Below are 15,920 nucleotides of genomic sequence, written 5' to 3' on the forward strand. Positions count from 1 at the left end.
AGAGTTCCATTCGGGATGATGGGAAGTTCTGCAGTCTGGGACGGCAGTGATTGCACAGCAATGTGAATGGAGTCAACACCGCTCACCTGTGCACTTAGCAGTGGTGAAAATGGTAAGTTTTATGTTATGTATATTTTGCCACAATTTTTTAATTCAGTAAATAAATGTTAGAGCCCACATTCCAAGCCACATCATCTGACTACAAAGCATGTATTTGTTTGCACCATGTCTCACGGCAGCTTTCTACCCTCCACAGCCTGCCACTGTACATCCCCTCACAATCTGCCTCGTGTGGCATTATCCACATTGGAGTGTTTTGTTTGCTTATGTATTTATGACCAGATGTTAAAATGGGAATCCTTCTGTCCCTGTTTTGACAGATGTCCCCAATTCTAGGTGCTAACTGTGCCCCCACCTTTCCTAGAAAGATGAAGGGCTATCTAAGTAGAATTTACAAAGGTGGCCATGATCGGGTTTTGTGGATCCCACCCAAGAGTGAGTCCTACAAGAAGCAAGGCAATCTCAGCCAAAAGCAACAGGAAACAGATTCATATGCAGACGTTCGAAGGCACAGTCATCGTCTTTAGGTGGAAGGGAGCTGCGGAGGAGAAGGAGCAGTAGAGACTGTCAGAGAGCCCGTGAGGAAGCACTCACCCTACGCACTGCCACAGCCCAGGCAGCCAAGCCGGCCCTTCACTCACCCCTTCCCCATTTCCTTTTCGATTCAGATGCAGATTAACTAAAAGTAACCGAAGCACTTTTTAAAAATTATTATCTTACGGTGGTCTCCAAAAAACTAAGGGGTCAGCCCAGGATTGCTCAACTAGTCCAATAACATGTTTGAAGAGATAGGATTAGGGTTCAGAGGAGAAATAAAGCTCTTTACCAATTGTCCACAGATTCTTCAACAGAGGACTGTTTGCCTGCTTATGCTCTGTCACATGCCCGCACAAAGAACTCCAAGACCCAGGAAAGCAGGGACCTGGTCTCTCTGGTTCATTGCTGTATCCCTGGCCCATAGCCCTGCCTGGCCCTGGCACTTAGGAAAGACCTGTTGAGTGAACAAATGTTCTCTAACACAGAAGCAAGAGATGATCAATATTGTCACTGTATTTTTTTAATATACATATTTTCATTGATTTCAGAGAGGAAGGAAGAGGGAGAGAGAAATAGAAACATCAATGATGAGAGAATCATTGATCGGCGGCTTCATATACACCCCTGACTGGGGATCAAGCCTGCAACCTGGGCATGTGCCCTGACCGGGAATTGAACCTCCTGGTTCATAGGTCGATGCTCAACCACTGAGCCACACTGGCTGGGCTGTGTTTGTTTTTTTAATTTTACCTTTGTAAATTAAGATGTTTAGTGGGGTGTTTTTTTTTTTTTTTTTTGTTCGTTTTTTTTTTTTTTTATTCTTTATTGTTCAGATTATTACATTTGTTCCTCTTTTTCCCCCCCATAACTCCCCTCCTCTCAGTTCCTGCCCCACCCTCCGCCCTCACTCCCCACCCACTGTCCTCTTCCATAGGTGCACGATTTTTGTCCAGTCTCTTCCCGAATCTACCACACCCCTTTCCCCCCCCAAGAATAGTCAGTCCATTCCCTTTCTATGTTCCTGATTCTATTATAATCACCAGTTCATTCTGTTCATCAGGTTATTTATTCACTTGATTCTTAGATTCACTTGTTGATAGATGCATATTTGTTGTTCATAATTTGTATCTTTACCTTTTTCTTCCTCTTCCTCTTCTTAAAGGATACCTTTCAGCATTTCATATAATCCTGGTTTGGTGGTGATGAACTCCTTTAGCTTTTCCTTATCTGTGAAGCTCTTTATCTGATCTTCAATTCTGAATGATAGCTTTGCTGGATAAAGTAATCGTGGTTGTAGATTCTTGGTATTCATCACTTTGAATATTTCTTGCCATTCCCTTCTGGCCTGCAAAGTTTCTGTTGAGAAATCAGCTGACAGTCGTATGGGTATTCCCTTGTAGGTAACTGGGTTTCTTTCTCTTGCTGCTTTTAAGATTCTCTCTTTGTCTTTTGCTCTTGGCATTTTAATTATGATGTGTCTTGGTGTGGTCCTCTTTGGATTCCTTTTGTTTGGGGTTCTCCGCGCTTCTTGGACCTGTAAGTCCATTTCTTTCACCAGGTGGGGGAAGTTTTCTGTCATTATTTCTTCAAATAGGTTTTCAATATCTTGGTCTCTCTCATCTTCTGGCACCCCTATAATTCTGATGTTGGTACGCTTGAAGCTGTCCCAGAGGCTCCTTACACTATCCTCGCATTTTTGGATTCTTTTTTCATTTTGCTTTTCCAGTTGGGTGTTTTTTGCTTCCTCGCATTTCAAATCATTGACTTGATTCTTGCGCTCCTCTGGTCTGCTGTCGGGAGTCTGTATAATATTCGTTATTTCAGTCCGTGTATGCTTAATTTCTAGTTGGTTCCCCAGTATAAGATCGAGGGTCTCATTAGATTTCTTGAGGATCTCACTACATTTATCGGCGGTCTCACCAGTCTTTTCGAGGGCCTTACTAAGTTTATCGGCAGCTTCTAGACAGTTCTCAAGAGACCTTAAAAGTGTGGTTCTGAACTCAATATCCTCCATTGACAGTTTTGTCCTGTTTCTTTGTCTCCGCATTTTTTATGCTTTCTTGGTACACCCCCTAGTGGTCTTTGTGTGCAGTCTTGTTGCCTTTAAGCCTTGATTGATGTCGGCAATACCGGGGGTGATTTGACCTCCAGGCTAACTGGCTATGAGAGTCCGCTGGGTCTGCAGTGGGAGGGCTTCTGTGCTGGATCTCTAAGGCGGTGCTAATCTAGCCTTTGCCTGAGGCTATCAGGCAAATGGTTCTGCGCAGGGCTTGGGCGGGGTGGGTCCCAGGGGATCTACAGGGCGGGCAGGAGCGAGCAGTTATGGCTGCTCTCAGTTCCTTCCCCAGGGGCTCTGCCTCTCAGAGTCCCAGCAATGGCTGCAAACCTCTGAGAGAAAGCTGCCTTCGAGTTCCGACCGAAGCCAGACAGTCCCGCTTCTCCCCGTTTGAGTCTTGCTCCCCAGAGACTCGCCGGGATCTGGAGCTCAGAGTCTGAAACTCCCTCCCGATTGAAAACAACAACCGCGCCCTCCGCCACCAGCCCGCTCCGCGTGCGCACTCCGCACCTGAGTATTTCACTTCAGCACTGCGCCTCCTCTGAGTCTGGGTATGATATTCACTTTCCTCCTAGTTGTAGAATTTCCACTCAGCCAGCCTTCCTGTGGTTTTGGATGATGTCCGTTCTGTCCTTTAGTTATATCTCTGAAGTGGTTGTTCGAGGCAGCGATCTCCGGCATTAACCTACGCCGCCATCTTGGTTTCTCCCGGGGTGTTTTTTTTTTTTTTTTTTTTTTTTTTTTAATGTTTTTATTGATTTGAGAGAGAGAGAGAGAGAGAGAGAGAGAGAGAAACATCGATAGTCTGCTTCCTGTAGGGTCGCTGAAGGAGAAATGGAAGAGGCCAAAAAAAGTAAAGAATTATGAAATGATTAGGTCATCTGGAAAACCAGATGGGCTGAGCCCCAAAATGGCACCAGCACACAGGGACGGGAAGTCAGAGATTTTAAAGGGCTCTAGGCAGGCTTTTTCTGGGCGGAGAATTCTCTGGTCGGGTCCTGAGGCAAAAGATGAATGGTCTTAGCAAGTGGAATGTGGTCTTAGCAAGTGGAAGCACATTACATCAACAATGTGCAAAGGGAGTGTTGGTTGTGAAGTGGTCTAAAGGTTAGTTCCCAGGGGAGGGAGTGTTGATTCAATTATTTGATCAGACCTAACACCTACACATTGGGATGGAGCCTGCAACCCTGGCACATGCCCAGACCAGAATCCAACTGGTGACTTCTCGGTGCATGGGACATGATGCTCAACCGACTGAGCCATACTGACCAGGGCAACATTGTCACTGTTTAAGTGCTTAAGTTTTGCAGGAATCTGTATGCAGCTAGAGGTGAGAGACTGGAGCCCTGCACTCAAGCCATTCTCTCAAGCCAGGACCCCTGTCCTTTCAAGACTCCGTCAGGCTGCATGTGGTCTCAGAGCTACTCCTTCCAGGCTGTCCTGTTCTATCTTACCTGCTCCAACCTTAAGCAAACAGAGGTATATGAGGGACACAGCATGGAGGACATTCTCTATAGAAGAGGAAGAAGTCCGGCCAGTGTGGCATTGCGGTTTAGCTTCAACCTAAGAACCAGGAGGTCACTGTTTGATTCCGGTCAGGGCACATGCCCAGGTTGCAGGCTCAATCCCCAGTGGAGGGCATGTAGAAAGCAGCCTACCAATGATTCTCTGTCATCATTGATGTTTCTCTCTCCCTCTCCCTTTCTCTCTAAAATCAATAAGAATATTATATATATATATATATGAAAAAGAAGAGGAAGGAAGAATAAATATGAAAAACTCAAAGAAAATAAGGAATCTGGCCGAGACCAGTTTGGCTCAGTGGATAGAGCTTCGGCCTGCGGACTGAAAGGTCCCAGGTTCGATTCCGGTCGGGGGCATGTGCCTGGGTTGCCGGCACATCCCCAGTGGGGGATGTGCAGGAGGCGGCTGATCGATGTTTCTCTCTCATCGATGTTTCTGACTCTCTGTCTCTCTCCCTTCCTCTCTGTGAAAAATCAATAAAATATATTTTAAAAAAAAAATAAGGAATCTGATTTCATTTTGAAGACACATTTTTTTTTAAATATATTTTATTGATTTTTTACAGAGAGGAAGGGAGAGGGATAGAGAGTCAGAAACATCAATGGGAGAGAAACATCGACCAGCTGCCTCCTGCACACCTCCCACCGGGGATGTGCCCGCAACCCATGTACATGCCCTTGACCGGAATCGAACCCGGGACCTTTCAGTCCGCAGGCCGACGCTCTATCCACTGAGCCAAACCGGTTTCGGCAACACATTTATTTTTTGAATTGTTCGCGAGATAGCAGGACACCAGGGCAGCAGAGTGCCGATACTATATCAGAAGCCACAGAAGCAGCAGTACTTAAGTGGGGATGTATAATGATTTATTGGAGTATAGGAAAAATATAACTTTATTCATATTTATTTTTTTCCCTCAAATGTTTGAACGCTTTATAATGTGTATAAAAATCAATGCACACATAATTTATAAATTGCAAGTACACACATATTCAAATGTTTGCTCAATTGTTAATTATTTATTTTTTTTACGAACAGGTAGGGTTATACAATCATAGACTGTTAGAGGCCACAGGAGAATGAGGCCTGGCCTTGGAGGACCTGGAACCCCTCCGGCTGGGACCCACGGGCCCACTAGCAGCACATTACATCACCCACTGTTGGACAGGACAAGTCTTTTTTGGATTCTTTTTCTCCACCACCGTATAGGTGCAGGTCTTCTGGTTGAATAATTTCTTGCATTTCATTTTGCTAAAACCCACAGGTATAGCAACACTGCCATTGAGACAAGAGCAAAGCCAATTAGAAAGGATAAGATATCAACCCTAGCCATTATGCTCAGAACTCAAGAACATGCAATGGAGTCAAGACAATCTCTTCAATAAATGGTGTTGGGAAAATTGGACAGATAACGTGCAAAAAAAAAAATATGAAACTACACCACCAACTTACACTATACACAAGAATAAACTCAAAATGTATAAAAGACTTAAATGTAAGTCATGAAACCATAAAAATCCTAGAAGAAACCATAGGCAGCAAAATATCAGGCATCTCTCTAAGCAATATGTTTACCGATACATCTCCTGATGTAGGGCAAAGGAAACCCAGGTGAAAATAAACAAATGGGACGACATCAAAATAAAAGGCTTCTGCACAGCAAAAGAGTAAAAAAGGAGCCCACTGTATGGGAGAACATATTTAGCAATAATACATCTGATAAAGGGCTAGTATCCAAAATATATAAAGGAACTCATACAACTTAACAAAAGGAAGACAAATAAAACAATTAAAAATATATACCCTAACCAGTTTGGCTCAGTGGGTAGAGCGTTAGCCTGCGGACTGAAGGGTCCCAGGTTCGATTCTGGTCAAGGACATGTGCCTTGATTGTGGGCACATCCCCAGTAGGGGGTGTGCAGGAGGCGGCTGATCGATGTTTCTCTCTCATCTATGTTTCTAACTCTCTATCCCTCTCCCTTCCTCTCTGTAAAAAATCAATAAAATATATATTTTTTAAAAAGCTACATTGTTTAAAAAAAATGGGCAAAAGACCTAAATAGACACATCTCCAAAGAGAACATACAGATGGCCAAGAGATATATGAAAAAATGCTCAAAGTCATTGATTATCAGAGAGATGCAAATTAAAATGACAATGAGTTATCATCTCACATATGTCAGAATGGCTACCATCAACAAATCAACCAATGACAAGTGCTGGTGAGGATGTGGAGAAAAGGGAACCCTAGTACATTGCTGGTGGGTATGCAGACTGGTGCAGTCATTATGGAAAACAGTATGGAGTTTCCTCAAAAAATTAAATATGGATCTGCCATTTGACCTAGCGATCCCACTTCTAGGAATATATCCTAGAAACCTGAGACACCAATTTTTAAAAAAGTATGCACCCCTATATTCATAGCAGCACAATTTGTAATACCTAAACCCAAGTTCCCATCATTAGATGAGTAGATAAAAAAAATCTGTGGTACATTTACACCATGAAATACTATGCAGCAGTAAAAATGAAGGATCTTTGAGACAGCATACAGTGACCTGGAGAGTATTATGCTAAGTGAAATAAGCCAGTCAGAGAAAGACAAGGATCACATGATCTCACTCATGTGTAGAATCTAATTAACAAACTAAACTGATGAAGGGAGTGGGTCAGAGACATGGAAGCCTGGAGCAGAGTGCAGAGCCTCAAAGGGAAGGTGGGGGAAAGTTGGTGGGTGAGAAGTAATCAACCAAAGGCCTTGTGTGCATGTATGCATAACCCATGGACACAGACCCTAGGGCGGAGCAGGGGGCGTGGCTGTAGGGGGCCAATGGGGGGAGGGGGGAAGGGACATATGTAATACTTTCAACAATAAAGTTTTTTTTTAAAAGATAGGTTTGTGAAGGCCTGGAGTGGGAGGCGGGGTGGGCTAAAAGGGGTCAATAGGGGGAAAAGGGAGACATATGTAATACTTTCAATAATAAAGGTTTAATTTTTTTTAAAAAAAAAAAAGCAAGGATAGGACGCCCAGCCTCCTCAGGGCCAGCTCTTTGCCAGGGGCAGCCCAAACTCCAGCTGTCTAGGGTGCCCCTCAGCAATGTAAGATCACCTTTTAGTTTGCAACCCCAAAATGCTGACTTCAGGAGCCTGGATCTGAACACATAGAACCTGGTCTATGAACACATAGACCACCCCTAACATCCTTCCTAAGTTCCATCCTGCATCACAGGACAAAGTAAGCTCTGAGAGGCCCAAATGCACACTGGGCTTACTGGGGCCAGGCAGCTTGTTCTAGCCTGACTTCTTGTCCTGGCTCAGGAAGTGACCAGCAGTTCTGCGGCTTGAATGTGGGAAGGGAAAGATTGTCCATTCTAATTAGCATAGGAGCTGCTAAGCCGACAGGAACAGTGTCACTCCAGGCCAGGATCATGGAGCCCAGGAGCAGCTAATGAAAACTGGGGACCATCTCCCCAGGAAAGCCCACCCACACATTCAAGGGTGCAAGCAATGTTAGGATTCATCACTCTCTTGGAACGCATGAATCCGAGCTGTAAATGGCCCCTGCCCAAGTGTACACAGAAGCAGCCATCACCGGGCCCTTTGTGAGAATGCTTTTTTCCAAAAGGTGACGTTTGACTTATTTTAACAGAAGAGGATAGTTCAGTCCTCCTCCCAAAGGGTCATCTGTAAGCAAGTGAGGACTGGAAAGAGATTCTCCAGGGCACCTGGGGTGGGGCCTTGGCAGTGGGGAGGCCACTGAGCAGCTTGAGATCTGGACCGTGTCCCCTGGAGAAGCAATGGGTCAAAAAATTATCCCAGAGAAAATTTAATCAAAAGCTGTCTTTTGCTATAGGAAAAGAAATGATGAAAACAACTTGGTGGGCTGTGAGGCAATCTCAGGGAAAAGGAGTTGTCTTTGAATAGTAGAGAGAACTGTACACATTTCCTCCCTGCGGAGCAGTGTGCTAAACGGGATAGGCACGGGGAAGGAAGAGAGAAGGGACACTTTGCGTTCCTACTAGGTGTTCATTACTGTCCCAGGCTCAGGGGACACAGACTGGCAGAGAGAAGGCATAAATATGTGTTGATTTAATATATGCAGAATCTCATTAAATTCTCATGGACACCTGACTATCCCTATTTTATTGCGAGGAAACTGAGGCTCAGAGAGATTAAGAATTAATCCATGCCCAGCTGGTGTGGCTCAGTGGTTGAATGTCGACCTATGAACCAGGAGTTCACATTTTGATTCCTGGTCAGAGCATATGCCTGGGTTGTAGGCTCAATCCCCAGTGTGGGGTGTGCAGGAGGCAGCCAACCAATGATTCTCTATCATTGATGTTTCCATCTCTTTCTCCCTCTCCCTTCCTCTCGGAAAGCAATAAAAATATATTAAAAGAAAAAAAAGAAGGAAATAGTGCTGAAAAGGAAACCACTTCAGAAGGGGATTTTGAAAGAGGGAATAGCTACACCTCAGGAGCAGCTGCACCCCCTGTTGGCCCTGCTGGCTGAGACTTACGTGTTGCAGCAGTCGATTCCAGTTGGGTTACAAGAACACTCCTCACATCTCTCATTCTTCCACTTTGAGTTCATCGCGTAGGTGGCTCCACCGAGATCCTTGCATTCTAAAATAACACGTGTGGCAACATCAGTGGTGTCCTCAAGGCATGCAGCTGGAACAAGGTTTGTAGGACACTGTGGCCAAGCCCTGCCACCTGCGCCCCTCCCAGAGAGGGAAAATCCTAAGAAAAGTGCTTCTGTGGTCTGGCCAGTGTGACTCCGTGGCTGAACATCGATCTATGAACCAGGAGGTCCCGGTTTGATTCCCGGTCAGGGCACATGCCCAGGTTGGGGGCTTGATGCCCAGTGTGGGGCATGCAGGAGCCAGCCAACTGATGATTCTCTCTCATCATTGATGTTTCTATCTCTTTCTCCCTCTTCCTTTCTTTCTGAAATCAAGACAAATCTATTTTAAAGGAAGAAAGAAGAGTGCTTCTATGGTCACCCACAGCTAAATTCCAGTACTGTCCAGCTCGTGTCACCGATCATGTTTCCTTACAGCAAGCTTAAGTCCTTCCAGATCTTATTTCAGAACAAATATTACAAGAAAAAAATAAGGCCTTTCTCTTTTCTCAGATAGCTATTGTGATCCTAGGGGCGCGTGGAGCCAAGTTCTTTTGGTGTGTTTTTTTTTTTTTCTGCTGGATTATCTCTGGATAAATGTCTCATTTTACTACTTCTCTTTGCTTTGCTTCTCAACCCTAAATGCACAAGTAAAACATCTTGGGCATTTTTAAAAAATTTATGCCTGGGCCTCACCTCAGAACAATGAGTCTCTCTGGCCATGGGCCAGGCTGCCATATTTTCCCAAAGCTCCCCAAGTGATCCAAATATTCAGCCAGGGGTCAGAACCACTGCTTTAAACCTTGGTGGTCCAGCTGAGCTGGAGGAACTAGTAGCATCAGCACTACCAAGGCTGTGTTGGACATGCAGGCCCACAGAATCAGAGCTTTTATTTAGCAAGATTCTCAGAGAGTTTACGTGCACAGTGAAGTTTGAAAGGCACTGCTTTGGAATATTGATGGTGCTTTGCTTGCGTATAGGGGTGAATCCAAAAGCGATCAGCTGTGCGGCTCCTACCCCAGAGATTCTGATTTGCCTCATATCGGATGGCTCCTGAGCGTTGGTAGGTTTCAAAAGCTTTCCAGGCAATTCTCCTACACCTCGGGTTGAGAAACACTGTCTTGTACAGTGACAAATTGAAGTCTCTCATTTGACTCTATTTGATATCCGCCCTAACCCGCCCCCTCATGTAGATGTAAAGGCCTTCCTCTGCCAACAGGTTATACCTACCAAGCTGCAGTAAGATAATACACTGGAAAAGCTGGGACTTACCCTTAAGCAAGTTGTCTGGAGAACCTTCAATAGGTATGAAATAGCACTGGGCATTGCATAACATCACACAGCTGGCCAAGACCGCAAGGCTTCCCAGGAGAGCATTCTGCAATGTGAAGCAGCGTCAGGAAGAAAAACAGACTGATTCAGACGGCGATCATTGACTGAGTGTCCTGCATGAGGATCCCTGCTGGGCTCCACAGGTGGGTTAAAGGTGGCGCTTCAAAGGAACAACATCTACACAAGTTATTAAAATAAACTGGGGAAAAAGCTAAATGTGAGTCAAAGTCATAGACCAATAAAATAATGATAGTGTGCTATTTAAAAAAAAAAAAAAAAAAAAAAACACCTCACCTGAGCATATGTTTTTATTGATTTGAGAGAGCAGAAGGGAAAGAGACAGAGATAGAGATGAGAGGGAGGGAGGGAGAGAGAGAGAGAGAGAGAGAGAGAGAGAGAGAGAGAGAGAGAGAGAGAGAAACATCAATCTGAGAGAAAAACATCTATTGGTTTCCTCCTCTACACCCCCGACACCAGAGATAGAACCCGCAAGCGAGGGATGTGCCCTGACCAGGAATGAGCCTGTGACCTTTGGATGTATGGGATGACACTCCAACCAACTGAGCCACCCAGCCTGAGCATCGTGTGTTATTTTAGTACCAAGGAAGTTCAGGGGACCCTTTCGGATTGATTTTTAGCTGCTTTGCAGAGAGTGTATAATTCTAAGGACAGAAATGAGTGTGTGGAGAAGGGTTTTAGGAAGATAAAACATTGGAAAAGATGAAGAAAACACAGTAGGAGACTTGATGGAACTACTGAGTGAGTTGGCATTCTTAGACCACGAGGCTAAGAACTTCACTTTCCAGATGACTGCATTGCTGATGGCTGCATGAACACATCAGTTCATCTAGCTGATACCGAATCTGCAGGACAAAGAAAAGTATCACGTTGCTTTAGTCATCATTTTCAGACGAGCAAGCCAAATAAACAAACTTTAACATGGGAATTTCCAGGAACCTTTTTAAAAAGAGGATGGGGCCCCGGCTGGTGTGCTCAATGGTTGAGCGCCGACCCATAAACCAGGAGGTCAACGTTCGATTCCCTGGTGAAGGTACATGCCCAGGTTGTGGGCTCGATCCCCAGTGTGGGGTGTGCAAGAGGCAGCTGATCAATGATTCCTCTCATTGTTGATGTTTCTATCTCTCCCTCTCCCTTCCTCTCTGAAGTCAATAAAAATATATTTTTTTTAAGAAAAGAAGATGGGGGTGAGGGTACTTGTTCTGTAAGATGTCTAAAATTAATTATGACCTGATGCTACCTAAAGTAGTATGTTATTAATATAAGAATAGAAAGACAAGTACAGGGAACAGCATAGAAACCCCAGAAAGTATACTTATAAATCCATATAAAAGTTTATTATAAGATAAACTTAGTTTTTGAAATCTGTAGAGAATTATTCAAAAAATGATATTAGAACAAATGGGATATTTTGAAAGGAAACAAAGTTAATTTCCTACTTTAGTTCCCACAAATAAATTCTAAAAGAATTTGATGGTTAAACTTTTATAAGATCATAAATTAACTTTGTATGATGGCAGATACACCTGAAACGAATATAATATTGTATGTCAACTGTACTTTAATAAAAAAATTTTAAAATCATAAACAAATCACAGGAAAAATAAGTAAATAATAATCTTATTCTAAGTATTAAAAATAAATAGCTTTGAAAATGTAAAAGTTATAAATCCATAAATAAAAGTTAAAAATAATTACCAAATTTGGAGAACAACATCATCATATGAAGAATTTCTGTATATCAACAAGAAAAAGAAAAAGATCCTGGTAGAAAAATGACAAAGAAAATACCACACATAGCCCTGGCCATTTGCTCAGAGGTTACAGCATCAGCCCACACACTAAAGGGTCTTGGTTTGATTCCTGGTCAGGGCACATGTCTGGGTTGATCCCCAGTAGAACCAATAGATGTTTCTCTTCGATGATGTTTCTATCTCTCTCTCAAGTCAATAAAAACATTAAAAAAAACAGTTACAACGTTTGACTTCACCTTTTCACTTCCAAGACCTGGTCCTAGGAATGACACAGGGAAGGACTTAGACTTCGCCTCTTGGATGCTCACTGCAGCAGGGAAATGAATCAACCAAAATTCCCCCAAAACAGGGCTGTTTCAGAGCATGGTGACTCCAAAAACAGAACTGGTCAACTTAGGAGGTAAGAGAATATGAAATGACATAAATGATCACTATTATGACTACGTTAAAGAAGGCAGGTATTCCTATGATGTGGAAAAGATCCACATAGAAGGAGATGCTCAAAAAGAGATTACAGTTTTTGTACCAAATTTTAACAAGTGATTTTTGAGCTGTGGGATTTTTCTTTGGACTTTTCCTCTTTTTTTCTAAATTGCTTATAATGAAAGACATTAGTTTTATAACCAAAAGAAATAAATCAATTCCTATAATAAACTCTCAATATAGTTAGCTCTCATCAGAACTAGAGGTTGCACCTGCTCTCTCTGTTTCATTCTTTTGCAGAAGCTTCAGCTTCAGATCATTGTGGAAACCTGAATTTTTTTCTCAAAACAAACAAACAAAAACAAAACAAAACAAAACAAACAAATGAAAAAGCCCGTCTTATTGACAGAATTTCCACTCCCTTCATCCAGAAAGGGGGCTCCTGAGAGGTGCTGGTGATCGCAGGAATGTTGGAGGTCTTGTTCTATCAGATAGAATCTATCTAGTCACAGAACAGAGGCACCAGTGGGCACAAGCCAGGACTGCAGCCCAGGGTGAGTGATGGCTGCAGAATCCCCGGATCTTCTGCTGCTCTGAGCGGAGGAACCCAATCGAATGACTGAAAGGTGGAGTCCAAACATGGTGACAAGAGAGAGCAAAGTATTCAGATTTGAAATTAACCAGTTGATAGTATCTCACATATAGCCTCCATATCCTCTCTCTCTCTCTCTCTCTCTCTCCCTCTCTCCCTCTCTCTCTGCCTCAGTTTCCCCCTGTAAAAACAGAGGTTCTCCCATGTGGGTGGCATCAAAGTAACCCAGGCTGCTAATCATGAGCACACAGTCTCAATCAAGCTCATTGGAGAAGGACATGGCCAAGGCCTTTGCATCTTTACCAAGTCCCCCATGTGAGAAACACAAGAAACAATCAAAACTAGTGCTTCTTTAACGTGGATATGAATCCCTGGGAAATTTTGTAAAATAAAATGCAGATTCTGCTTTGGTGGAATCGAAGAGTCCTAATTTCTAGCACACCCTCCCCGCCCGCCCCCCAGGCGATGCCCATGCTACTGGGCTGAGACTACTTGAGCAGAGAGGCTTTCAAGTCCTTTCCTGTTCCCATGTCCTATTCGTTCACCTCCCTTCGCTCTTTTGCTTCCTCTCCTGCATTCAGTAAAGATGAGCACCTGCTAGGGGCAGGCACAGGAGACAGTGCAGCCAGGAGACCGGCATTAGCCTTTCCAGATGCCTGCATGTAAACAGGTGCTTCATGCCAGACTTAGAGTGAAACGGGCTGGCAGTGCCCCTAGAAGTCGGGTCCCTTTAGGTAAGTTGCTGTTCCTTGTGTCTTCCCAGCATGATCAAGAGTCAGGCATCTTGCCCTAGCCGGTTTGGCTCAGTGGATAGAGCGTCGGCCTGCGGTCTGAAGGGTTCTGGGTTCGATTATGGCCAAGGGTGCATGCCCAGGTTGTTGGCTCAATCCCCAGTAAGGGGCATGCAGGAGGCAGTCCATCAGTGATTCACCATTGCTGTTTTTCTCTCTCTCTCCCTCTCCCTTCCTCTCTGAAATCAATAGAAATATATTTTTTTTTAAAGAGTCAGGCACCTTTAAGGGTCCTAAGCAGGGCAAGACGTTGTCAGTTCTGCAGCTTGGGAAGTTCACTCTGAGGGTGGAGGAGGGGTCTGATGGAGCGGAGGACCCGCCCCACGGTTTCCTGCTCTTTCCAGCTCCGTGTTTCTGAGACAGCCTCTGAGCTGAGGCCCAGGGTCCATCCTGGAGGACCCTGCGCCTCCTCTTCTGCTTTGCCTTTGGCCACTTCCTTCCTCTTCTCCTTGGCACCCCAAGAGCAGCCTGGGTCAGTCCCTTTCACCGGCTCTAGCAAAGGGGACTTTTAAAAGATCAAGTTGGAATTGAAGGCAGAAAGGATGACTAGATGAGTTTTTATAGGTTTTGATGCAAATTTTTTCTTAATACATGATACAGTGGGGCCTTGACTTACGAGTTTAATTCGTTCCGAGACCGAGCTCGTTAAGGAGCTCGTTAACTCAAATTACTCTATCAACTCAATGCAAAAAATCGGCGGAGAGACAGCTGGTATCTCAAAAAACTCGTTAGTCGGGACACTTGTAAGTCAAGGCCCCACTGTATATTGAAAAGGGCCTGGGTCAGGATGATGGTTCTCATATTCTGCTGAATATTGAAGTCACCTGGGCAGCTTTAAAAAAACCCTCAATTATCAAGGACTCACTGCCAACCAATCAACTCAGAGTGTCCGGGGTGGGAGTCAGGCACAGCTGTCCACTGCGCAGCCCGTTTGCGAGGGAGCCGCTGGCCTGGAGAGGGACGCGTAGCTTCGCGCCTCAGCCGCACAGACAGCGGTGAGACCCCCGGACAGCTCTTCCCTCCCAGGCTCCGTTCTCACCTGCGATGATGCAGTGCTGTAGCCCCGACATTATATCTCACAAATCACTCACTTAGGGCCCAAGAATTAGAGACACACATAAAACCTAGTTGGATCCCACACTTACTAGAAGAAACAACGGCTTTGACCTGGAAGAACAGAATAGCGCTACAGTCATTAACATTTTCTCTAGCTCCCCGCCTCTCATTACCCTCTATCCATTCAGTTGCAAATATTCTATAGAAGGTTCATCCCTAGCTCACATTTACCATTAAGTTGTATCCAGTAGAAACACCCTTCACAGCAAATTCAAACAAAGACTATTCCAGTGGTTCTCAACCTTGGCTGCACATGAGAATCACCTGGGAATCTTTTTAGAATCCTGATTTCTGGGCCTCATCCTCCGGAAATTCTGTTTCTTTGTTATGGGGTGGGGCCACAACATTAGTAACAAAGAAACAGAATTTCCGGAGGATGAGGCCCAGAAATCAGGATTTTAAAAAGATTCCCAGGTGATTCTCATGTGCAGCCAAGGTTGAGAACCACTGGACTATACTGTATGTCCTTTTTCCTTGTTCTGGCCTCGAGGTACGAAGCAACCAGTTACCTACCATTGTGATGAGCATGGGTCCTATAGGCCTGTACATCAGGAAGCGGCACAGCGACTTATATAGGACAGGACTCCCCGGCCTGGCACCCTGAGGGGAGGTAACGTGCCAAGGACACGCTTAGTGTTTACCGAGGGCTGACTGTCAACAGGAAACTGGTTTCAGATGATTTATGAGTCATTCATAAATCAGCTCTCCACCCCAGCACACGTTTACTCTTGCCATCTGCACCCCTAATGTTTGTTTGCCCTGGACATGAAGGAGCAGAGAGGAAGAGAAGCCCTTCGCTGCGCCTTTCCCTCTGCTGGGTGGATGACATCTTATTTGATTTCACACAGCCGAGCAGTGACGCTGGACTTCAGAAGCAATACAATAGTTCAGTGGGTCAGCCCCGGCCCCCAGGGCGCCCTTAGGGGCCGCTCTGAAGGCACAGATGGGCCCCTGTGGAATCAGACCGCGGCACTGCAGCCCTGGTTCCCTTGATGAGCCACGTGTGCTCAAGCAGCTTGAACTCTCCAGAAGCTTCTTGAATCGGAAGGCTTTGCTCTGTCACAGCGAGCAAGCCTTCCCCAAAGCACCTGCTC

General features: G+C 44.7%; 1 protein-coding gene and 1 long non-coding RNA gene across 2 annotated transcripts; both read right to left on the bottom strand.

The window, feature by feature from the left end:
* Nucleotides 1-5,168: 5,168 nt before the first annotated feature.
* Nucleotides 5,169-15,468, bottom strand: MSMB (microseminoprotein beta). Its single transcript, XM_059662116.1, has 4 exons — nt 15,340-15,468; nt 10,073-10,178; nt 8,697-8,802; nt 5,169-5,452 (listed from the first exon to the last, which is right to left on the bottom strand). The coding sequence occupies exons 1-4, from the start codon at nt 15,373-15,375 to the stop codon at nt 5,323-5,325; spliced, it is 378 nt and encodes a 125-aa protein (XP_059518099.1). The 5' UTR covers nt 15,376-15,468; the 3' UTR covers nt 5,169-5,322.
* On the bottom strand, nt 10,410-15,329 carry LOC132214734 (uncharacterized). The gene is made up of 2 exons (XR_009448339.1): nt 11,849-15,329; nt 10,410-10,995 (listed from the first exon to the last, which is right to left on the bottom strand). It is a non-coding gene; the product is annotated as an uncharacterized LOC132214734 (long non-coding RNA).
* Nucleotides 15,469-15,920: the final 452 nt, after the last annotated feature.

This window comes from Myotis daubentonii, chromosome 13 (assembly GCF_963259705.1).
Source record: "Myotis daubentonii chromosome 13, mMyoDau2.1, whole genome shotgun sequence".
Taxonomy (NCBI): Eukaryota; Metazoa; Chordata; class Mammalia; order Chiroptera; family Vespertilionidae; genus Myotis; species Myotis daubentonii.